The sequence below is a fragment of the Malaclemys terrapin genome, chromosome 13 (genome assembly GCF_027887155.1).
Source record: "Malaclemys terrapin pileata isolate rMalTer1 chromosome 13, rMalTer1.hap1, whole genome shotgun sequence".
NCBI classification, from domain to species: Eukaryota; Metazoa; Chordata; order Testudines; family Emydidae; genus Malaclemys; species Malaclemys terrapin.
The window spans coordinates 16,861,137-16,885,683 of record NC_071517.1 but is presented as its reverse complement, the minus strand read 5'-3'; the positions used below and the strand labels follow the sequence as shown (position 1 = coordinate 16,885,683).

The window sequence follows — 24,547 nt, the reverse complement described above, 5'->3', positions numbered from 1 at the left end:
TCTCATCCTGAAGATGAAGCAGTGATCAGTTCCTTACCATACAGTCACTAAGCCAATTACAGCCACCCGAGGAGCTATGGGAGACTTAAGTGGTACATGGCCAGCTGCCCAGGACTGAATTTCCTTTACTGCGGAACCGACTTGTTTTCAGCTGTGCTGGTTGTAGGACGGGGGACACTTCACATCACCTCTGCACTTCTCCAACCCCAGGGCTGCAGGGAGTCAGTTCAAAGTTTGAAGGTTGCTTTAATTTACAAACACCTGCAGCAGCCTCCAGGAGCTGGATACTCCAAGGCTGCAGAGAAGAATCCCCAGCTAGCAACTTAGGGTGTGTCCACACTGCAAAAGAAGGCGTGTTCTTAACTTTCCTTAGCTGACACCAGTTAGCTAATTGGTTAAAATAGCTGTGAAGACACAGCAACTCTGCTTTTAACTCGGGTTAGCAGCTTGGTTCAAGCCTATAGGGAACCGGGGATTGCATTCTAGCTGCTAACCCAAGCTGCCATGTCTTCACTGTGATTTGAACCCACATTAAGACCACACCTTTTTCCTCCATGTAAACAGACCCACAGGTTAGCTGTTAGAGTGGCACAAAGAAGCCTTATTGTGACTAAGGAGCTGACCCAAGAGTCTAGGCAGCTGGTGATCAGACTAAGCTGGGATGGCTGAGGCTGCCAGTCTGTTGAATGAGGGATCCTGCTAGAACCGGTGTTTAAATATAACACTTTTCGCTACTTTGCCTGGAAGTTGCATCCCAAATGGGTTAAGGTGCTTGGAAGAGAAGTCTTGCTGGGGGGAAAAAATCAGTCACGTAGCAGCTGCCGACGAGAGTCAGTGTACTCTGACTCCAGCAGTTATTGTTACACAGGCCACTACATGGCTAGTGACCACATGACATGCTCACACCCACCTGCAGGAAACATGGGTCTGTCTCTAAAGGGAGACAACTTGACTTCAGTGAAAAGTGCAAGACAGAAGGGGAAGGCACTGATCACCCAGCGTTCTATTGCTCAGGCTATCACCAGCCAAGTAAACACTAATCCCTGGGAGAACAGACTTAACGGCGTTCATGATGGGAACAATTATGAAGGGGGTGGGGAGAAACAAAAACTCCTTTGTACTCTATCTGCCAGGGAGAAAACCAAGACAAGCGCCAAAGGCAGAATTACATGTTAATCTCTTTTGAAGTCAACTAAGCAGTTTACTGGCACCGGCAGAGTTTTAGAAGCCATCTCCCTAGCCCCTCCATACAAATGCAACTAACAGGACGACCTCTTCAATTGACCCAAGAGACGGATTTAATCCTGGAGGGAGTATAAGGAGCTCTGGAGAAGATTTAATCCATCTCACCTTAGCAACTTCATCCCCAGGGGAGACTCTTCTCCCCCATAGCTGGGCTGGCATGCAGAACGCCACTTTAATCAGCTCTCCCAGGGAGGAAGCGTTGTTGTGTCATTTTACACAGCAAACAAAGGGAAAGGGATATTATTTGTGTTTTCTTTTTTGCTTGGCTTCAGCACATGATGATTCAAATGCTGGAAATGCTTAGAGGGAAAAGACACAGTGAATTTCATCACAGCAGGGGCAATGGGCCAAATTCAGCCCAGATGGTGTAAGGCGATGTCACTGATGCTTCCCTGCACCTGCTAATCCCCAGATGACCTAGTGGGGAGCTCAAGGCAGGGGAGCGCAGTCTGTGGTACTGCTGCCTCCCTCCCTCCTGCACTGTTTTCTGCTGTAGAGAGGCAGATTTAGATTTCACCAGGGGACCAGCTCCTCAGCTGTAGATCACTGGAGCTCCACTGACTTTGAAAGCGTGACTCTGATTTACACCCAGGACCACCCGGGGGGGGAGGGGCGGCAAGTGGGGCAATTTGTCCTAGGCCCCGGGCCCCACAGGGGCCCCCACGAGAATATAGTATTCTATAGTATTGCAACTTTTTTTTATGGAAGGGGCCCCGAAATTGCTTTGCCCCAGTCCCCGTGAATCCTCTGGGCAGCCCTGTTTACACCAGCTGGGGATCTGGTCCAGGAGCCCTGATTTTTTGAGGGGGAGAAGGTGCGCTTTGATTAGTACAGGGATACCCTAGCCATGCCCACTCCCCAGCCGAGGGTTGTGCGGAGCTCTCTGCAGAGGAGAGGCCATGGCCAACTCCCACTTCTCCCCACACTGACTTTCTGCCTCAGGGGCTTCTGCAAGCGAGGTAGGCCCCAGGCTGCATTTAGTCCAGGTGCTGCTACCTCTCCCTCTATCCTTCATCACTTAGACTTCTGGCTGAAATGGGGGATTTTAGTCTGAGGCCCCCCTCACTCAATTAATCAGGGGGTGATGTGTTTATCACCACAGCTGGGAGAGAGCATGTGTGTGTGTGAGGGGAGTGTCTTTCCTTTGCTCCAGGACTGTCTTCTGGCCTGACATCCCAGGCTCTGGATTGGGTCACCTCTCTTGAAAAGTTCTCCTTTCCCTGCTATTTCCTTTGGATCCAAAGTACTTAATTGTCCAGAGGTAAATTGGAACAAAACAAACAAGCAGCTGTTTTTTATCCAGAGCTAAATTCAATGACCTGAGCAACCTGGAGCATTCTCTGTGATGGACTTCAGAAAGGTCCAGCAGAAACTCCATTCAGCAAGTAGTACTGAGTGACAACACTCAAATACAACGCACACATAGGGTTGCTAACTTTCTAATCACACAAAGCCAAACACCCCTGCCCCGCCAATGACAGCTGCAGAGCTGGCGCTGGGGCCTGGCCACCCCAGCACCTACGAGCCGCAGGGACCTGGTGGCCGCTTCCGGAGGCAGCACGGAGGCAGCGCAGGTAGGGAGCCTGCCTTAGCCCTGGGCCCCCGCTGCGCTGCCAACCGGACTTTTAACGGCCCAGTCTGCACTGCGCCAGGATCTCTTTTCGACCGTGCATTCTGGTCAAAAACCAGACACCTGGCAACCCTACACACACCATCAGAACAAACTCTCATTAGTTGATCAGTGGTCATGAGGGCAGGATATTTCTACTTAGGAAATGTCGATTGGCCCTTTCACGGGGATGACGACATGTATCATATAAGCTAGCACTGTCTGCCCACCTGTCCCCTTGTCTGAAGCTCCTGCTACACTCTTTACTGTAGCAAAACCCCCACTGATGTCAACAATAGATTTTAGTGGATCAAGGCTTCTGGAGTGTGGCCTGTTACATAGTACCCCCACCACACGCTCATCCCACTAGTTAGTGCATGTAGGCCTTGCTGGAGCCCTAGGCATAAACTAAGAGTATGAAGCAAAGTAGGCCATGTCAGTAGAGTAACACCAGGTATTGGCTAACCAAGTAAGCGCATCTAACCAGAGAGGATGGTACAAGAACACCCAGAGTTCTCAAATAATCACATACACAAATTCCCATGAGATTATACAGGAACACACCGACCTCTTGTAAAATAAGAATGGGATGACAGGATAATGGATGAGGAGGTTTTGTTTGAACTAGTAGGTACAAGATACCAGGGTGATAACAAACAACATGGAGCATAATATGTCCCTTATTTGTATCAATGTATCAGGGTAGATTGGCTGAGCCTCTGGAGGTTTTTCGCCTTCCTCCGCAGCATGGGGCAGGGATCACTAGCAGGAGGGTCTCAGCCGATTGAAGTCACTAAAACACAGGATTGGGGACTTCAACGGTAGAGTCCAGGGAAGGGTCTTGCGGCCTGCAGCATGCAGGGGGTCAGACCAGATGATCATAATGGTCCCTTCTGACCTTAATGTCTATGAGTCTATGAGTCTATGAGATGTCATGGGAGGGGCATACATCTGCTGAGGGGACAGTATCCTGTTTGCTGACTGAGCCCTTACCTTGTATCAGGCACATGTGTTAGTGTCCCTATGAGCTACTGGACAGGGCGCTAGTACCGTGCTTTGCGGACAATAAACCTGGCCGAGCACCTTCGTCACAGATCCAAGCCTGTAGTTTTTCTAAACAGCACCGAGGTCTGCTGAATCAACATGCTGTGCACTCTGCTGGTGCGGCTAATACTGGAGCTCCAAGAATAGCAGCATTAACAACTCTGCAGCACCAGCAACATGCCACAGCACTAACAACATGCACCATCCTCAACTCCCCATCAGCGGTTCCATCCAGCACCCAGTTCTCTCTCCATCCTCCCACATTTCTGCTGCACTGCAGCCCCATCTCCTGACCCCTCAGTCCATTATGGGAGGTGAGTAGCGGCAACAAGAACTCACCCCACAAACAGATGAGCAGGATGCCTACACGGCCTGGGTAGGGGGTGGAGGGTGGATCAGGGCAGGAGGGAACCAGAGTTTGGAAGTGTCAGGAATACACAGGAGTGAGGAAAAGAAGGGAACAGGTTACATCCCTTCAATCCTAGGATCTGCCCTTGTGCAACATTTCTCCCAATTAGCTTCTCCATTAGAATCAGAACCCTTTGACTATTCCTTCTCCATCCTCTATAGAGTACTTTTATGGGTATTAAAATGTAACACACACACAGTTGATCCCCTAGTTTCCCATCATAGTGTCTCCTTTTGAGACAAAAAAATTGGCAAAAAGGTCACTCGCCACACTTCCACTCCCTGGAGACCAAACCTGTCTACAACCACAAAGCCTTCCACAGCCCTGAGCCAGAGCCTCCGGTGCTGTAAGCTGGCACAGTCAGTGGAGCTATACCAGCATATGTCAACTGAGAATCTAGCCCCTTTCATTCAGATCACCCTGGTTCTCTATACACCAGGTGCCATCACAATGCCTTGCACCAAGGCTAGAGCTTCATGGTTTACATCCCCCTCCATACACTTGGTAATGTTCTCGAGAAGGCTTTGCGAAAATGCCAGTCTCCATCTGATTTCCTCCCTCTCTGCGCTCCTTGTTTATGGAGCGTGTAATGACAAAGAGTTGAATGGAAATAGTCAAGCAGCCCATACACTTAGCATTTCAACCAATTCAAGATCTATGGCTCTAGAAACACAGGCCCCTACTCAGTAAGCCAGTAGAGGGAGCTATTAGACATGGGTAGGTCTGTCATACTCTAGCAGGAAGCAGCAACAGACAGACATTGACTAGTGCACTACCACTTTCCTGGACTCATTATCCCAGAAGAAGCATTTATTCCCATACTAGTCAGAAGGAGCAAAAAGCACCACAAGTTCTCCTCTTTTAAAATAGTTTTCAAAACAGTTAAAATGCCAGTTACCTTCAGTTCTGATGGTGAAGGGAGAGTCTCCCAGTCTTTTGGCTGAAAACTGGCCTCCCAAAGATGTCATTAAGAAGCACAGGGTGAAAAATCCAATGCCCAGCACAAATATCCTGAGGGAGGAGAAAAAGAAAAGATAAGGTGAGACACAATCAGTAATGGCTTCTCTGCTAAACAGGTTGTCCCACCAGTTACTAGTAAGCTATGGGTCTCTTCACTCACAGGCCCACAAGTCCTGTGGTCTGATTCTCAGCAAAACCCCATCCACCCAACACCCCCTCGAGAGCTCACTTGCACTGACTTTTCTTACTGAAAAGTCTGTATGAGAAAAAAAGGGGGGGCGGGCATTGAGAGGTGGAATGGGCCATCGTGCCATGTACCTGAACTCTAACCCTCAGCAACTGATTCTTAATCCTGGTCCTCTTGGCCATTCAAAGAGGATTGGCCAAGTCACCAGTGTTGATCTGTTTTAGTAACATAGGAAATACCAAGCCAGATCAGACCAATGGTCCATCTTGTCCAGCAGCCGGCCAGGCTTAGAGGTGCACTAGGCACTGAACAGCTCATTGCTGTCAAGACTTAGGTGGCTTTGAGTATGCCACCCAGCAGAAATTTTGGTGCCTAGGAGACTTTACTGGCAGAAACAAAAGCACCAACAGAAAGTAAGTGCCTACTGGGTTAGCTAGTAGCCAAGTGGGGGTTCTGAAGATCTAAATTTTGGACCTAGGCTCCTCAAGTGGCAGTGCGGCATTTAAATCTCTTTGTCGATCGAGCTCTTTGTGGTTGGCTTATGCCCTGAAGCATGAGGACTGATATCCCTTGTAGATATGTTGCCTCTAATGACTCTGTGAATGCTCTCATTATTATCCATCCTCTACTGAATCCTAATGCGTGGCCTCAGTGATATCTTGTAGCAGTGAGTTCCACAGGGTGATTATGTGTTATGTATGATCACTCTTAAATGTATTGCCTTGTAATTTCATTGGCTTTATCCCATTTTGCATAATTGTCCACTGTTATTCCCTTTTTCTCTCCTCCCTAGGGGAATCTGTCCAGCCAATACAATTTGAGCTAATAAACTAGAGGTGAAAGGCTTCACATTCTATTCCCAAAGCCTTAGCCATCCAGCACCCCTGCTAAAAGGTGTTGATGAGCACTGTACAAATGCTTACATTATATATTAATGAGAGGCAGCATGGTCCACAGGATAGGGTGTTACCAGATTTGCCCGTTACTTTGGGGTATGCTCATTTATTAGGGATACTCTTCTGGGGCGGGTTTCTGTAATTCTATCAATGTACTGCTTGTGTTCTCATACGGAGCTCTACTTCTCCCTTCTGCAAGTTCCCTCCCAATGGAGCTATCCTGCAGGACCTAGGTTCCCCAGGGCTGGGTTCGTCCAGCCCCAGAATGAGACGAACACACACACATTAACAGAGCACCTCTGAGCGGACTGGATCAATCAGCATTCCCAAGCTGACCCCTTATATGTCCCTGGACTCAGCAGGCTGGGTTGAGCAGCACTTCCAAGCTGTCACCCTTATATGCCACAGGCACCGCACCGGAATAGAGTACACCTGAGCCGGCTGGGTTGAGCCGCACTTTCAAGCTGCCACCCGCATATGCCATGGGTTCAGCACGTCCCTATCCCCACTTCCATGTTACAGTTGTTCTGGTAGTAACGCACTTGATAAGCAAACCCCACAGGATTTTTGGCCGCTGCAGGATCTTTAGCTTAGGTAAAAGGAGCGTTGCTGCACAGCAAATAGGGAAGCCAAAAACACGAGAGAGAGAGAGAGAGAGAGAGAGAGAGAGAGAGAGAGAGAGAGAGAGAGAGAGGGAAGTAACCAGCTTAACCATAAAAGTTAGTTATTGCCAGGTAATAATCGTACAAGGAGACCCAAACAAACAAAACAGTTACAATATTAAATCTAGCTTACATTTGATTACAAAAGTCAGGTTTAGAAAACTACAACTGATCACACATGTCAGGGTTAGAAAGCTATACCTAGAGTAGAAAAAAGAGAGAGAGCTGGATTCTCACCACTCCATGAACCTTGAACCGGTCGAGGTTCCCCGGTGGTGGTGGTAGCTGAGGGTCTGGACTGCTGGCGGAGCCCCCAGCATGATCAGTCAGGAGAAGATGAAGTCCCAGTGGAACTGATGCAGATTTTGGGTCCAGGCATCAGAACACTTACTTGAGCATGGGTAGGGGTTTTTTGTAGGGAAACAACAATGGTTCAAGGGAGAACACTAGATTTGTTAATGAGTAAACTGGGGGCTCAAGGGAGTGTACCAAAGTTGTTTTGTTCAGGCTAGACAACAGGAACTGATCATTCCTGGCTATGGGCGGCGTTCCTTCGAGGGAGCTCACGGTGCAATTAGGCAGCTTCAGTATTTTGGATACCAATAAAGGATTTATTACTAGAATTGGTCTGATAACTACTGAGCTGGGTATGTGCAGGCGTGGGTTCATTAACATCTGGAGCAGAGATCCCCCACCATGCAGTGCTTCCCTGCTTTTCTGGTCCCAGAGTTCAGTGCGGTTCTTGCCTTGGAATCTCTGTTCTCCATTCTGTATGCTAATGGAGATGCCTCCCTGTCCTGTCTTCGATGCAAATGAGGCTAGGGGAGTTGCCTTAATCCTGTCACCCTTGTCCAGAAGGGTTTAGGTGTGTCCCCCATTGCCTTTTCACTGCTTTTTGTAAGTCTTTCTTCTGATCGGTTTTGGTTCAAGCAGAGGCTGGGGGCCGGGGGGTCCTTTGTGAGTCAGACAGGCTGGATACTGTGCCCTGGTTCCCCTAGAACACAGAACTGACAGGTAACAAGGGCACCAACCTAACAGACCAGAGTTCTAATCTTGGCTCTGCTATTGAGCAGTGTTGCCTCTCTGTGCCTCTGGTTCCCCTCCTACCATTTGAGTGTCCTAGCTAGTGAGATGTCAGCTTTTTGGTGCAAGGGTTGTCGCTCATCAAAACTGGACAAAAGTTTCTCCCCCAAACCTTTTTCTGGTAAAAATGCAGATTGGGTGACACTTGAACATTTCATGAACTTGTACTGATTTCACAATTTTTTTTAAACTAAAATAATGTTTTAAAAATTCCAAAACATTGTTTCAGTATTATCAAAATGAAACATTATGCTTTTCTTATTCAAAACAAAGTCGTTCTGAAATTTCCTTTATTTGTTTTTAAAAACAACATTAACAAAAAGTGTTCAAAAACTAAATGAAGTGGTTTTGCTCAACTGAAACAATGTTTTTAACCTTTTGATTTGACCAACATTTCTTTTTTCATTGGACCTGAAACAATGTTTTATTATTATTATTATTATTATTATTATTGTTATTATTGAGAATTACTAGCAAAAAAGGTTATTCAAATAATTCTGCTTAGGATATATTTGTACAGTGCCTAACACAATACGCCCTGATCTCAGCCAAGGTCTGTAGCTGCTATCGTAATATAAATTCTGAGATACTCAGATTTTCATATTGAGAAAAACTCCAGAAAAGGAGACTTTGCACCTTTCCTTAGACATTCACAGCTGTGCACAATGACTATAAAATACTATTTTTATTTGGAACTAAGCTGCCATCAATTGCATGAACTATCTATTGTGCTCAGCTTTGCAGTCTGGGGGACAGGCAAGACACGAGGCTTACAGGGTGACATTCCCATTCACAACAATCTAGCTGCTGAACTAAATTTGAAATGAACACCTCAGGCACCACAATTGCCTTGTTTCCTCTTTGCCTGATTCATTCCACTGAGTAGGCTGGGAGCTGAAGTGGACATTATTCTAACTGGCAAGGAACTAGGTCCCTGTCTCCACTAGATAAATGGAACATACTCAGTGGGACTAAAAAGTTGTATGTGGCACAGAAAAATAAAAAAGCATTTTCTCAAGCCAACTCTATATTTTCAGAGATGTGAAATCTCTCCTCTATTATTCCAGTTCCAGCAGCCAGCCTGATACCCTTCAAGAGATGAATTAGAGGTCAAAACACAGAATCTATTTGGGTGGCAGCTGCATTGTTATAAAAGAAAAACTGAGCATCTTCCAAGTACCTTTGAGTTAAAGACTTTCCTCAGTAGACAGCACCCTTACTCAAGCAGCAAGATTGGGTGGGGAAGTGAAGAACGAGACACCTAGAATTGGCTGGGAAATGTATTTTATTTTCCACTAAAGATTGCGAAAAAAGTGTTCATTGAAACTTTTAATGGGAAATTTTCATTTAAAACTCCTGAAAAACCAAAAGCCTATTTTTTTGGTCTTTTATTTGTTGAAAATTGAACGTTTTGGGTCTTTGGTTTTCATTTACTGTGATCCCAATTTCCATTTAGTCAAAAAGCCATCTTTTGTTTAAATAAAAGCTTCAACAAAAAGAAAATTGACCCTCTGTAATGAGACCCAAGGATGGGAGTGAAGGATTGAAAATTAGGGAGCCTCGTCATGAATACAATCAATGTGGCGGAGATTTTCTTAAGTGACTAGTGATTTGCCCAACCACTGACCTCCTAAATGGGCCTCATTTGCCGAGGGCAGGTGTTCAGCCCTGTCTGAGAATCAGGCCCCTTTATGTCATCTCAAATTGGATGCTAAAATAGTGAGCAGGGAATGTTCAAAGGCACAAAGTTCAGTTAGAGACACAGCTCCCATTGACTTTGAGGCACCCCAAGTCACTTTTGACCATCCTGACAGACCATCAAGGAGTGAGGCCAACTGGAAGAGCTTTGGAGATCCCGTGATGTTTGGGGTCCCAAAGAGAAGAAAACTGGCTTCTGTTCTCAGAGGAGGCTGAGTCAAGAGAAGGGAATGGTTTGAGCAGCCATTCATCACTAGGAGTACTATGGGTGTCTGAAAAGCTGAAGGAGGAAAGGGGTAGGGTGGTCACTCACGCGTTCCCAGAATACCAGATATACTGGTACTTCTGGGAATGGCATGCGCCCAATGCTGGTGTGACCTGGCATGCATGGCACATAGAGGATGCCATTTCAAAGAGCATACCACCGCACCCCGCACCAACATGACATTGGACCCACCCACATGCAAGGTCATGCTGGCAGGGGTGAAGCAGTGCACTCTTCAAAGTGATTTCATAAGAGCATGAGAATGGCCATACTGGGTCAGACCAAAGGTCCATCCAGCTCAGTATCCTGTCTACCAACAGTGACCAATGCCAGGTGCCCCAAAGGGAGTGAACCTAACAGATAATGATCAAGTGATCTCTCTCCTGCCATCCATCTCCACCCTCTGACAAACAGAGGCTAGGAACACCATTCCTTATCCATCCTGGCTAATAGCCTCTTATAATGGCTATTATATTGGACAAACTCATGCCCTGTTCTATCTGAGTCTTGGATGAGGGATGAACCTCAGGAAAGCAGGACTATCTGGTATAAAGCCAGACGAATGGCCTCCCTAGATGAGGGCCCCATCATGCTAAGTTCTGTACAAACACAGGCAAGTTTACAACCTAAGCTGATGACTAACATAATGAAGGGGAGAGAGAATTGATGAGATATTTCAGTCTATAAATCTCCACCTAGGAATTTATATGCCCCTTATCACCATAACGATAGCATCTCTCCAGTGTCAATGAATTTTATCCTCACAAAGCACTACGTGGTAGGGAAGTGGTATTTATTATCCCCATTTTGCAGACAGGGAGTTGAGGCAGAGGGCAGATTAAGGCTGGGATTCCTAAAGGAAAGTAAGGGTGTTAGGTGCCCAGCTCCCAGAGGCCTATTTGAAAACCCCAGCCTATGTGACTTGCCCACAGGGCCGCCGAGAGCCGGTTCGGGCCCTGGTGAAAAAATTTTTTCGGGCCCTCAGCAAGGGTGGATTGGCTAAGCAGGGCAGAGAATGGGGGGAAGCCGGGCCCTGGGCCCCCTTCTGGACTGCCGGGCCCCGGTAATTTTTCCCTGCTTCCCCCCCCCTCTCGTCGGCCCTGCTTGCCCACTGTCCAAGAGCTCAGACCTGAACCCATATCTCGAGTCCCAGCCCAGTGCTCCAATCACAAGGCCACCCTGTATGGATAAATACCCCCATACATGTGCTCTAGCTCTATAACCACTGACTTTCCCCAGCTGCCTCTCAACCCAGCTGTTTTCCTGGAGGCACTCTGATAGAAGCAGACCTCGAGAAGGGATTTCTGTGCAAAGAGGGTAGCAGCCTATCAGGTCAGCTCAGAAAGGGAGCTCCATGCACAAGGGGTGAGGAAGAAAATGCAAAGACACTTGTAGGCGGCAGCAGGTGGTCAAGGCTAGCGTCTTGGCAGAGTGGGAGCAGGGAAAGCAATGCAGTCAAGGAAGAGAGGGAAGGGCCTTGATGGTTAGGTCGAGATGGTGAAGGCTGCCCATGTGATGCACTAATCTGGCACATCTCCTGGGCTGTCTGCCCTCTTCCAATTCCTGGGCTGTGCTCACTCCCTCTAGACTGCCCACCTTTGTTCCAAAGGGGGAAAAGCAAGCACCAGGACTGAAGTGCATTGGCAGAGTAGTGCGGCAATCTGAACCATCCCCGAATCCTCTTTGTCTGCACCTGAGGAGAGCTGTACTCTGGACTACCAGGGCCAAACTCAGCTGCATGGTAAGAGATGAGACATGTTATACCCTGGCCAACAGCTGATCTGATCAACCATGTAAGATGCAAAAAAGGAGCATAACTCCTGCAGATTCGGCACTCGGGGGGGTGTACATTGATTTGCTATCCTCTTGGAACCAAGCTGAGCCTTGGTGTAAACTCCCTTTGAAAGCAATGGGAATGGTGCCTGCTTACGGTAGGGCTGAGTGTGCCCTCAGGTTCTAGGGACATAGGGGAGCCATTGGTATGGCACTCTTCCAAGGGAGGCCTGGTGGCTAGGGCACTGCCATGGGCCTCAGGAGATTTGGGTTCAGTCCTGGACTCTGCCATGGACTTCCTGCATGACCCTTGGCAAGTCACTTAGGCCCAGATCCTCAAAGACTTTTAGGCCCCTAAATTTCTTTAAAATCCACAGGAGTGAGGAGCCTAAATACCTCTGAGAATCTGGGCATCTCTCTGGGCGTCTTTTCCCCGTTTGTAAGCTACGGTAATAATACTTTCCTGATTCCCTCTCTTACAGCAGTCTCTTCTATGGAGTGTGTAAGCTTGAGAGGGTAAGAGGGACTCCCTCTTACTACATGTCTGTTCTACAGGCCTCTAGGCACAATAGTAACAAAAATAATAGGAATGCCCTGCTGCAGCTGGAGGGCGGTTTTAATCATCTATCCCTTTTCATCCACTGCAGCCTTCCCCTTTCCTCTTCGTCCCCTCCCCCCGGCATACTTTAATGACACATTACCTGGGGGATTGGAGTTTAAATGATCAGAGCTGATCCTGCTCATCTTTCAAATCCTTTCTATTGATAATGTCTTCATCATTATGCAAGGCCTTATTTATGCATTTTAATTTTCATAATTATGATCTGGCAAGGAGCGATGGTTAAACTCCGCATTTAATTAACAATTTAGACCATGGAGGAAAGAAAGAAGGAAAAACCCTCCACAATTACTGAAGAAAAAAATTCAAAGGGGCCATGCGTTCTAGCATCTCATTAGAAGGAAAAAACTTCAGTTTCAAATGGATTGCAGAGGAAGGGGAGGAGGCTCAAGATTTTAGGTACTTAAAAAGATGTACCAGGTCAAATCCTAAGTCGGTTACTTGGGAGAGAAACAGCATTTAGCTCGGTTCAGATTTCTCCTAGGAGTAAGGAGATTCGGGGGTTTCGCCCTTAGTTTGTAGGCTGTCTCTTATTTTGTTCTGATTTTCTCCCTTTCTTATTGGGAGGAAGGGGGTGTGTGAAAGGCTCTCCATTCAATCGCTCATCTCCATGGAAGTTTGGACTGCAGTTCTTTGTGCTGGCGCCTAGTATTGGGGAAATGGCCAAAAGATACCAGGGGCCTGAGTGAACCTCACACTGGTGTAAGTCAGAATTATCTGCATTGAAATCAGTGGACTTTCACAGTAAATGAGAGCTGCATCAGGCCCCGTTTCCAAAACTAGTCCATTAACTTTACCTGTTGTTGAACGTAGAGTTTTGACGACCATGTAGCATCTACATTCCGAGCTGGCTGTTCATCACGTGGACTGTCACCACATGTTAATTTAATTCAGGATGCTTTGATTTTACAAGGTTGTGGTGACAATTCTACCTAGAATTCTACCCCGGGACTGAAGTATTCACAATCCCCTGCTTTAGGACTATGTCCAGGAGGAGAGTGCCAAGTTCGGCCCAGTTTATTTACTGTCAGTTTGGAATAACGGCATAGTTTTTAATAGAGTTATTGAAGATTCACACAATTATAACAGAGCAAAATCTGGCCCTGGGGATTTGTATTCTGATGTGCTATATATCATTTGGGTATCCTGGAAACGCATGCAGGAAAAGGCTGCAGCATCCTTTGAAACCATGAGCTTTCCATGGTCCTGAAACACCAGAGGCCTCTCAGACTGGGTCACCAGACAGCAAAATGCTAAGCAGCAGCATTAATCCTCCATGGGAACAATGCATTCTTAGCCCTGGTTTACACTGGGGGGGAGATCGATCTAAGTTACGCAACTTCAGCTACGTGAATAACGTAGCTGAAGTCGACGTACTTAGATCGACTTACCATGGTGCCTTCAGCGCGGTGAGTCAACTGCTGCCGCTCCCCTGTCGACTCTGCCTGCGCCTCTCGTGGCGCGGGAGTGCAGGAGTCGACGGAGAGTGCTCGGGGGTCGATTTATCGCGTCTAGACTAGACGCGATAAATCGATCCCCGCTGGATTGATCGCTGCCCGCCGATCCAGTGGGTAGTGTAGACATACCCTAAGCTTCTGAGGAAAGAAATGGCTTTTCTACTTACAAGCTTTCACGGCACTCCTCTTTAGTTCCCCAAAGAGAAGCATAGAGATGGCTGGGGTAAGGCGCTATAGTTGACTTGTGATTAACTTTTGGCTCCATCGGGTACTGCTGGGTAGAATCACTCATTGAGGTACCTTTGATTTTGAAGTCAGACACATTAGAAGTGAGCCATTCACACAAGTTTCTATCAAGAAATCCTCCTCTCCATTACTTGATCTCCTCCTGCTATGTTTACAGAGTGCTAGCAATCAGCAACTCTTCTCCATTCCCAGGGCACGCTCACAGATTTGGGACTTTTCCCTCACCACACTAAGCTTATCCGGAGGATGATTACTGAATTCAGCCGAGCGCCACTTTGATTTCAATGGGCCAAATCTCCAGTTGGTGCCTGGCAACTTCACTGATGCTATGCTGATTTGCACCCATGTGGATCCAGCCCACTGACTTCAGTGGAGATAAGCTGATTAAACGCCAGCTGACATGTGGTCTCAATAGATTTAGGTGACCACTATGGACTGCAGACCAGCCACAGTACTACACAAAGCTGGGCGGGGGTTGTCTAGATTCCAAGGGTTTGCCTACACTGCAGCACTAACTTAAGTGTGGATAAGAGCAGCCAGCTGCTCTTGAGTTAGTCTAGCTCACGTGAGAGCATCCACACAGACGTTTGGATTAGCAGCACATTAGCTACGTCCCCATTGCATTACTAGTGTGAGCATCAACAGCTCTCAAGCATCAACCCACACCCCCAGCAGCTTGAGATTAAAGCACCACTTAACTTGAGCTAGAGATTTAAGGGAGTACTTGAATCACACCTTGAGCTAAAGCTGCAGTGAAGACGAGGCCTAAGAGCATACGCAAGTCTCACCACATGGTCGCTACATAAAATGGTGGCTCGGGATCTGTAAGGGCAGAGTTCAAACAACAGGGTGTGCCACAGGTGAGGACTGAAGTGCGCTGGTAAATTGGTGGAGGTAGGGAGAAGTAGGGCTAGAATAGGAGAAAAGTTGCAGGACACCTTTAGCTGATCTGTGGGATGCTCGAGGCCTAGACTAGCAGGGGGTGAAGAGCATCAGCAAAGCTGGGGGGCAGGGCTTAGACCTAGAAAATGAGTGGGTGCTGCAGGTCAGGCTTCCCTCACCACTTCAGTCCTACCACACCGGTGTTATTAGCCTTTCAGTTCCAATGCTTCAAAATATTCCCACCAAACACCATTACCGATGAGTTAAACCAGGGAGAATCCTTGCCACCAGTTTGTCTAAATGATTGGGGGGGAAACACCCCTGAGGTGCTTTAGCCACAGTCAATCACATCTATTTTCCTGTGATATAAAATCTCAAGGAAAAAACATCTCTTAGAAAAGCCAGATTCAAGTCTCACACTGGTTTAACAGCTGCGTAACCCTATTGATTTCAATTGCTCCCAATTTACACCAGCATAAGAGCAGAATCAGGCCCTAGCATACTGAGAACGCTGTCCAGGTACCTGAGTCTCTTAGCAAGACCAAGCCCCCAAACTGGTCACCTGGCCCCATCCCCAAATCCCCACAGACATTTCCCCTCCTGTTCCAGTCTCAGGCCTAATTTTAATCAGACTTGGCCAGTGTGCTATGACTCATTGCTGTTACTCCTACTTCAAGCCTTATTCCCAGGACACTGCTAGAAATGAGATTTCCCCGCTCCCAGAGGGGGAGCCCCTTCCACTAACTTCATCTTGGTGTTTAGCAAACATATTTATGGAAGTGAATGAACAGCCCCTCTCAAAGTGGCGCTGGCCCCGTCCCCCGCTGAAGGCAGCCGCCGAGCCCAGCACAACGCCTTGGGCGCTGCTGTTCTATTAAGCAGAGTGTCATTCAACAGGAGCAAAAGCGACAGCTCTAGATGACGGCTGCGTATAGTGTTTGACACAACTGGCACAGCTCGTGAATTGCTACAGAGTAACCGCCCTCCTTTAGCCCCCTCCCTGCTCCAATCCACCTCTGCTCCATCCATGAGTGCTGCGTCTGTTAAGTCAATCAGAGTTTTGCCCTGGACTTCACTGAGGGCAGGATTGTCCCACAGCAGCGGAATGAGGATGAGGGATAAGGGAATTGCTCCCACCCCCTCTTCAACATGCAGCCCAACTGTGGTTAGGCACCTCTCCCTTCTCTTCTATCCTCCTTCCAGGAGGCAAGCTCTGCTATCCAAAAGCAACTGCCCTACAGCACAGCCTCACCGGCGTGCCCTTTCTACCCATTTGCTATCCCCCCAACCTGCCTGCCATCAGATTGGAGACAAAATCCCTGCCAAGCCAACGGGGAGGTACAATCCCCTTGCTGACCCACTCCCAAGTCCTAGCAGAGCTACCTGTCCCACCTGTTTGCCTGGATGGTCCAAGAAGGTGGGCGGTCCAGTGATTGGGGCACTAACCTAGGAGGTGGGCAACCTGTGTTCAGTTCTCAGCTCTGCCACAGACTCCCTGTATGGCCTTGAGCAAGGCACTTAGCCTCCTTTGTGTCTCAGTTCCCCCTCTGTACAATGGGGATAATCACACTCCCGTACCTCTGAGAGGTGTTTGGAGGATAACTACATTAAAAGACTGTGAAGTGCTCAGATACAACAGTGGTGTGCGGGGGCAGATACATTCTTTAGACAGATGAAATTTCAGCAGCAATAATTCTCAAAAGCTATCCCATGTGAGAAAAGATAACCCGACCCTCCCTTCCATCCCCCCAAACCCCATTTCCTTTGGCCAAGTTTAAAACCCAGCATCCTGGTTTGTGAAATCCACTTTGAATGCTTTTGTGTTACTTGGACCATCAGAAAGCACTGTGATGGGTTTGTTTGGATTCAGACCTAACCTTTATATTTTTAATTCCTCACCCATAAGACACAAACAAACAATGCCCTTTGGAGGCTGGAAGTGCATAAAGCATGACTCCTCAAATCAGTTTTAAAGAAAGCACACAAGCATTAGAGAAGAGTTTGCATGTTAATGGACAGTCCACACACACACACACAAAAGACGTACAGCAAGGAGTGTATGCAAATCAATAGTCACAGAATCATAAAAACTTTGTAGTTGTTGGGGGGGAGGAGATTAATAAGTAGAAATGCATAAATTCAGGTGGGGAGGGGAGCTTGGAAGGTCTGACTTTGGATAAGATTCTGCTCTTGGTTACACGTGTGAATCCGGAGCAACCGCATTAACATCATTGAATTCAAACCAGTGTCACTGACAGCCCAAAGCTGGCTTTTAATTTGTATGCATCGATTCCCCAGTGGGTGCAAATATCACCAAGAAAAATATTTTAAACCTGTAACTAATACCCAACTGATATTAGCATTACAAATGAATTAGCAGGTCAGGTACAGTACACAAGAGCCATACATCAGCTCCCATCAAGCTGACTTAAAGGCAAACTTGCTTGATTCTTGACATTTCAATCTGGGATTGATTCTCCTGGAAGACAGTGAGGGCTAGGAAATTTGTTTAGATGAATTATTCAATTTCAGCTCCCTGACGCTCAACAGAAAGATGGGGCTGCAAAGGCTGAGGGTGGGGAGGGACAATAGTAAATAGAGCAATAAAAAGAACTTTACCTAAAAGGTCTCAAGGTGACAAGACATCTTCTGATCATTATTTTTCCATCCGAATTGACTGTGATCATTGTTCAAACTTATATAAGAAATAAAAAGGAAGCAACCCGACACTTTAGCCAGCCATACGCTGCCGTTACACAGTGCCCATGGTTAGGACGATTTGTATACAGAGGTGGGGTAAGCACCCCAAACCAATCCAACTTCACCGAGAGGGGGATTAGCTCTTCTGCTCCAGGTAAGCTACTTCTCTTCCAATGGAGCAACCCTGGTGAACGTTTGTCTGCTCTGGATGAAATAGATCTTAACAGAGTGAGCACGACTGAACCAGGTTCTCTTGCGGGATTTTCTTATTCACATTTTGGAGGCAGGTTGTCGCAAACGGCAGCACTTCTGTCCATCCATCTCTCCCCACAGAAGATGGAGCAGCTGGGAGACACCTTGTCTCCTTCATCACATCCACTTTTTGCTCTCCTTCCTGTTCGCTCCAGATTTCACCTTAATTGGAGTCAAATGCCGGACACCCACCCCCCTACACACATACACAAACCAGCATTCAGCACTTCCAGCTAGTTGCTGTCCTCTGGGAAGGCTTCCCAAGTCAAAAGTCTGCACTGGTCTGGATTCCGATGGTGTTCCCAACCCTCTATGTCCACAGATGTGATATCAGAGCCAGCTCCATCCCATCCTGGGAGCTCCCTTGCACAAACCTAGGTATCCAGCCCCTTGCTTTAATCTGAGCAGGCACTGCATTGTTTCCACCGGAGAAGGCTGCACTGCTCCAGCTGGGATTGGCGAAAACCTTCCTGTTAAATTGTGGATTGGGCACCATCTAGTGGTAGCCATGGGATGGCATTGGTTGCCTTCTGTGAAGGAGTGATTATGTTGGTAGGGCTGATCCAGCAGCTATGCCGGCTCTTGGAACTTCTTCGCTCCAGAGATTTCAATGTTTCCTCGGCTGCAGACCTATATTTTGAAATCTCTCCCCCTGACATCTTTTACCAAGACAACTGAGCCCCCATCCCTATCAGCGAACTCCTAAATTTTAATAGCAACAGTAAATCTCACATTAATAGAGTACCTTTTATCCTAAACTGCTTCACAAACTATCAACAGTAAGCACCTCTAAAATGCAGCCACCTCTGGGGTGAAAGACAGCAGTCAACCCAAAAACCATCAGGCGGCACAACAGATGGCAGGGCAAACCCCTAATCTGATGGAAAGTGCCTGGGGATACTTAAAGCATGGAGCAGGAATGGCCTTGAGTCCAACTCTGCCTCCCTCACATCAGTGAGGTCACTGGGACTGCTCCTGTTTTACACTGCTGTAAGTGAAATCAGAATCCATCTCCTTGTCTAGTCAAGTTTCATCCACAGAGGCCCTCAGCTGCTGATGCACAGGGCTCATTGTGTCTGTGGCAATGAGATAGACCTGCTGATCTTCTGCATTGTTAATAAGAGCATGGCTCTTTGCCGTATAGAAAGAGTAAGACTGATAAGAGAGGCAGCACAGCTGTACCGGTCACCTCTCACTAACCAGCTATCAAACACATGGAGCGAAAGCACTTGAAAGGGAGTTACTACAGATTTACACCAGCGTACCTTGGGGCAGAACTTAGCCTGGCAAACACATATGTAACACCGACAGAGCCCGGTCGTCGGCGGGCAGGATTGAACCTAGGGCCTCTGGTGCTTAGTGCATGAGCCTCTATGGTGCGAGCTAAAAGCCAACTGACTGTTAGCTAAGGCTGTAGAGCAGACTCATAATCTCTCCCTCTCTCTAAGTGGACTCGGTGCCACTAGATGAGACACAACACCACACCCAGGAGGTGCGTGGGTTACACATACATAGGTTCTCAACCTTCCCATTGAGTAGCAGCCACCATTAGTCCTGCCTCAGTGCCGGGGATTGCACTTGCTGACCTAGTGAGGTTTCTTCCAGTTCTCCGTTTCTGTGATGAAAGTCACCTTAGCACGATGTGATAATTAGTCACATCGTTATAGATGGGCCGTTGTAGGACTTGTCTGGGAAATGGGAAATACTTTTAGTAAGAACATCCTATGCTCACGGAAGGGACTAGACCTCCAGGAAGGGACGATGGCAGCACTGAGAGCTACAAACAGCCGGAATTTGCTGACCTTCTGAGCATACTGTACAGCTCATCTCTTGGGCCAGGCACTGGCAGGAGCCTAAGGGTGGAATCTCTCTAGCTGGGAAGGATCAGGAGGGGTTTGGAGCCATACTGGTCACAGACTTGGAGATCAGCTGATGTGTGGTGTGTTGGGAAGAAATGAGGCAGCTGCTGCTTTGCTCAAAGTTTATTGTGGATCACCCATGCTCTTGTAAACCAAGGGTGCCCAGAGTTCGGGGAGGGGGTGTAAAGGGGACACGAACTCTCTGCCGTGAAATTTAAGAGCAGACTCTCAATAAATAAAAAGCCATTTTACTCCCACCGATGCAGATAAGACTAGCTCTCACTACAGTTAGCAGAGTCCTGGCCATGGATGCCTGCCCCTCCCTCTCAGATCCAGTAGAAGGAAGGCCCTACTAATTCTATGGAAGCCCCCTCTCAAGGGAAAGTGTTGGTTGGGGTGGTGTCAGAGTGGAGCTTGAATTGGTGGAGGGGTGAGTTCCCACACATAGAGCTGTAGACAGCTGGTGCCAGTGTAACACCGACAGATCCCGGTTGTCAGCAGGGAGGATCAAACCTTGGATCTCTGGAGCTAAACGCATGAGCCTCTACTGCATGAGCTAAAAGCCACGTGGCAGACGCCAAGTGGTCTCAGTGCCACTAGAGTGAGCAGAGCACCATACCCAGGAGGTGTGTGGGTTACACCAGCACCCACAGGCTCGGTCATGGGCCAGCATTCTACTGGGTGCCTCAGAGCAGCGCTGAGCGCTGATAGCGCCGTTGGCTCACAGAGCACGTTCAGGTACTGGATTAGAGCGGAGCTGGTGGTATTGCTAGATGAGCAGCACTAACAAATAGGCAGTCACGCAACCCAGAGGGAATTCTGCTCCAGTGGTTTATGGTGCCACCCAAAGCCCCTGCTGGAATTATGTCTTTGCATAATTGCTTTGTGTCATTTTGATTGCCGCATAAGGAACCTACAGCCTCGTTATGTACAGTTGGATGTAATTTTCATTGGCCTGATCAGACCAGTTCTGCTTCTGCATACCCAACTAGCCCACTAATGAGCATTTCCTGTATGAGTGTGAAGCATCCCAGGAGGTGGAATCAGAGACAAGATTCACTAACTAGAATTAAACGAAGAGGGGCAAGTTGTGCCTCAATTTACAATGACTCAGGGTGTGAGCCTGGGCACAGCTGGGGGCAGAGTCTGGCATACTGAAGAGGCAAGCTCTTTGGGGACCTTCTCTTTTCCACCATGTGCATGTACACCACCTTGCAGAAGAGCACCTGATCCCACACTGGTGCCTCTTGGTACAGCTAACAGTAACAACCAGGGGACATGACCCTTCTGTAGAGGATGTGCTCCCTTCTATGAATGCATGCCTCCTTCCTCCTCTACATCCTCCCTTCCCCATTCACCTGCTTTGCTTTTTTCACCCCCGAAAAGAAGTTTGAAAACTATTTCCCTTCCCCAAAATGGCTTACCAAATGCTTTTCTGCCGCTGCTTTATTAATAGGACAGTCACTGCAATAAGAAGAACACCCACTCTTTTATAAACTAATTGCAGGCTTCCTGCACCTACACAAGTGCCCCACATTTTCCCCATTAGGCTGATCACGGTAAAATGCCATGTTATGACTGCCGTGACATCGCAACGCCTATTTCCATAGAGACCTGGGGCATCGACTCTGTTCCTGTTCATGCAGCGTAAAGCAGGAGTAACACTACTAAAGTCAGAGTGCCACAGATATACAGGCACTGTAAGCAGCATTGCAATCAGACACGTGATAGTTCAGATCAGAGACAATTGAACGTTTTCCATCAAAACATTTTTTTCCAATTAAAACATTTTTTCCATCAATAGAATTTTTCATTATAAAATAACCCCGAAATTAGATGTTTCAGCAAAAACCTGAAAATGTTTTTGATGGAAATTAACTAGGGCTGGCGATTAGCCACAGTTAATTCTCACGATTAACTCAGAAAAATGAATCACGATTAATCACAGTTGTAATTGCACTGTTAATAAATTTCAGTTGAGATTCTATTCAGCATTTTGGATGTTTTTCTACATTTTTAAATATATTGATTTCTATAACAACACAGAATACAAAGTGTACACTGCTCACTTTATATTATTTTTATTACAAATATTTGCACTGTATGATAAAATAGTATTTTTCAATTCATCTCATACAAGAAGGGTAATGCAATCTCTTTATTGTGAAAGTGCAATTTACAAATATAGACTTTGTTACATAACTGCACTTAAAAACAAAACAATGTAAAACTTGAGAGCCTACAAAACAAGTTTGTTTACATTTACAGGAGGTAATGCTGCCCTCTTCTTATTTGCAATGTCAGCTGAAAGTGAGAACAGACATTCAGGTGGCACTTTTGTAGCTGGCATTGGGAGGTATTTACATGCCAGATATGCTAAACATTCATATTCCCCTTCATGCTTCGGCCACCACTCCAGAGCCACCATTCCAGAGCTCATTAATAAAATAATGCGATAATTACTTAGTGACTGAACTCCTTGGGGGAGAATTGTATGTCTCCTGCTCATATATTTCGGATGATGACCCAGCACATGTTTGTTTTAAGAACACTTTCATTGCAGATTTGCGAAGACGGTACTAATGTGAGATTTCTAAAGATGCTACATCACTCAACCCAAGGTTTAAGAATCTGAAGTGCCTCCCAAAATCTGAAAGGGACAATGTGTGGAGCATGCTTTCAGAAGTCTTAAAAGAGTAACACTCCGATGCGGAAACTACAGAACCTGAACCACCAAAAAAGAAAATCAACCTTCTGCAGGTGGCATCTGACTCAGATGATGAAAATGAACATGCATCAATCAGCACTGCTTTGGATTATTATCAAGCAGAACCTGTCATCAGCATGGACACATGTCCTCTGGAATGGTGGTTGAAGCACGAAGGGACATATGAATCTTTAGCGCATCTGGCACATAAATATCTCGCGACGCCAGCTACAACAGTGCCATGCAAACACCTGTTCTCACTTTCAGGTGACATTGTTTTGTTTTTGAATGCAGTTTTTTTTGTACATAATTCTACATTTGTAAGTTAAACTTTCATGATAAAGAGATTGCACTACAGTACTTGTATTAGTATTTTTCAATTCACCTCGCGTTTTTTACAGTGCAAATATTTGTAATCAAAAATATGAAGTGAGCACTGTACACTTTGTGTTCAGTGTTGTAATTGAAATCAATATTTGAAAATATAGAAAACATCCAAAAATATTTGAATAAATGGTATTCTATTATTGTTTAATCAAGCAATTAATCGCACGATTCGTTTTTTTAAATCGCTTGACAGCCCTAATTCTTTTTGCTTTCTTTCTAGAGTTAAAAACGTAGTTTTTTAAAGTGAGATCTCAGACGACTGTCACATGATCATATGACTCCCAGAGCTGGGGGTTTCAGGAAAATACTGAACATTTGGAGACTCAATAAAATCATGGGAGTTGGCAACACTTCATTAGCTAGCAGCACCTAGAGGCCCCAGCCAAGATCATGACCCCACTGAGCTAGGAGCTGTGCAAACAATTCCTGGCCCAACAAGCTTACAATGTAGCTAGACAAGACAGACCAAAGGGTGTGTGTGTGGGGGGGGGAAACAGGCACAGAGAGTGGAAGGCTACACAGCAGACCAATGGCAGAGCAAGGAAAAGAGCCCAGGCCACTTGACTCCCACTCTGTTGTTGCCCTGTTCACTAGATTACACTGCCTTCCTAACAGCCTGCCACAGATAGACCCTTCTCCTCACCAGCAACAACCGCCTCAGTGAGGGCAGGGGACACTAACTAGAATCTGATTCTTAGCAGCAAGCAAGTTATTTGATCCCCTATGTAAGGGGAGTCCCAGCTGTTTCTCAGCATCTCTGAATGTAGTTACTTCAAACAAGGCACAGGGCAGGACAGGGCTGGATTGTATTGTCAGAACCACAGGGAGTAGCTGGTTCAATGTGCCTGCCAACACACGTTACAGAAGTCTGGCAATTAGAACTGCTCAGCGGAGGAGACCCAGGGCTGGTTTTTTCAGGGTACTGCATCTTGTACAACCTAAGAACCACTAACCTTGCTGCTATAGGAGCCCAATGGAAGCCTCCCCGCTTGTGCCCAGGCTTTCCCACAATAGTGCAGAGGCCTGCCTCCCCAGCCCAAGGACTGACACCACACCCTGTCAGGCCCTACCTGCAGGGCACAGTTTCAGACAAAACATCCAAACTGGTCTATACTGGGGGGGGGGGGATCGATCTAAGATACACAACTTAGTCGAAGTATCTTGGATCGAATTACCTGGGGTCCACACGGCGCGAGATTGATGGCCGTGGCTCCCCCGTCAACTGCGCTACCGCCGCTCGCTCTGGTGGTGTTCCGGAGTCGACGGTGAGTGCGTTCGGGGATTGATATATCGCGTCTTAACGAGACGCGATATATCGATCCCGGATAAATCGATTGCTACCAGCCAATATGGCGGGTAGTGAAGACATACCCAAAGCAGTTCCTCTATCCACCCTGGGCTACAGCCCCACCCTTACTACTCTCCGTGCTAAAGGAAGACACTTTTCCCTTCACTCCTGCTGCTTTAGAGTCTGCCACAAGAGCCCATCTCCATCCTGCAGCAACTGTGCCACTTGCTGGCTTTTTTAATCACTTGCTCCCTTCCCAGCTGGGTCTGATAATTGAACTGGGCTAGCTGGCCCCAGGGTCCCTGACCCTTAAAGGGGC

The 24,547-nt window shown here is 47.1% G+C and overlaps 1 protein-coding gene across 1 annotated transcript in view; it reads right to left on the bottom strand.

Annotated features, from left to right (window-relative positions):
* The window catches only part of MGAT5B (alpha-1,6-mannosylglycoprotein 6-beta-N-acetylglucosaminyltransferase B), a 178,288-nt gene extending 159,918 nt beyond the window's left edge, over positions 1-18,370 (bottom strand). Inside the window, exons 1-2 of the mRNA XM_054047560.1 lie at positions 17,655-18,370; positions 5,206-5,318 (exon numbers count right to left, since the gene is read on the bottom strand). Of these exons, the coding sequence (XP_053903535.1) occupies positions 5,206-5,318; positions 17,655-17,722 (181 nt within the window). The 5' untranslated portion in view covers positions 17,723-18,370. The remainder of the gene's footprint in view (positions 1-5,205; positions 5,319-17,654) is intronic.
* Between the last annotated feature and the right edge of the window lie 6,177 nt (positions 18,371-24,547).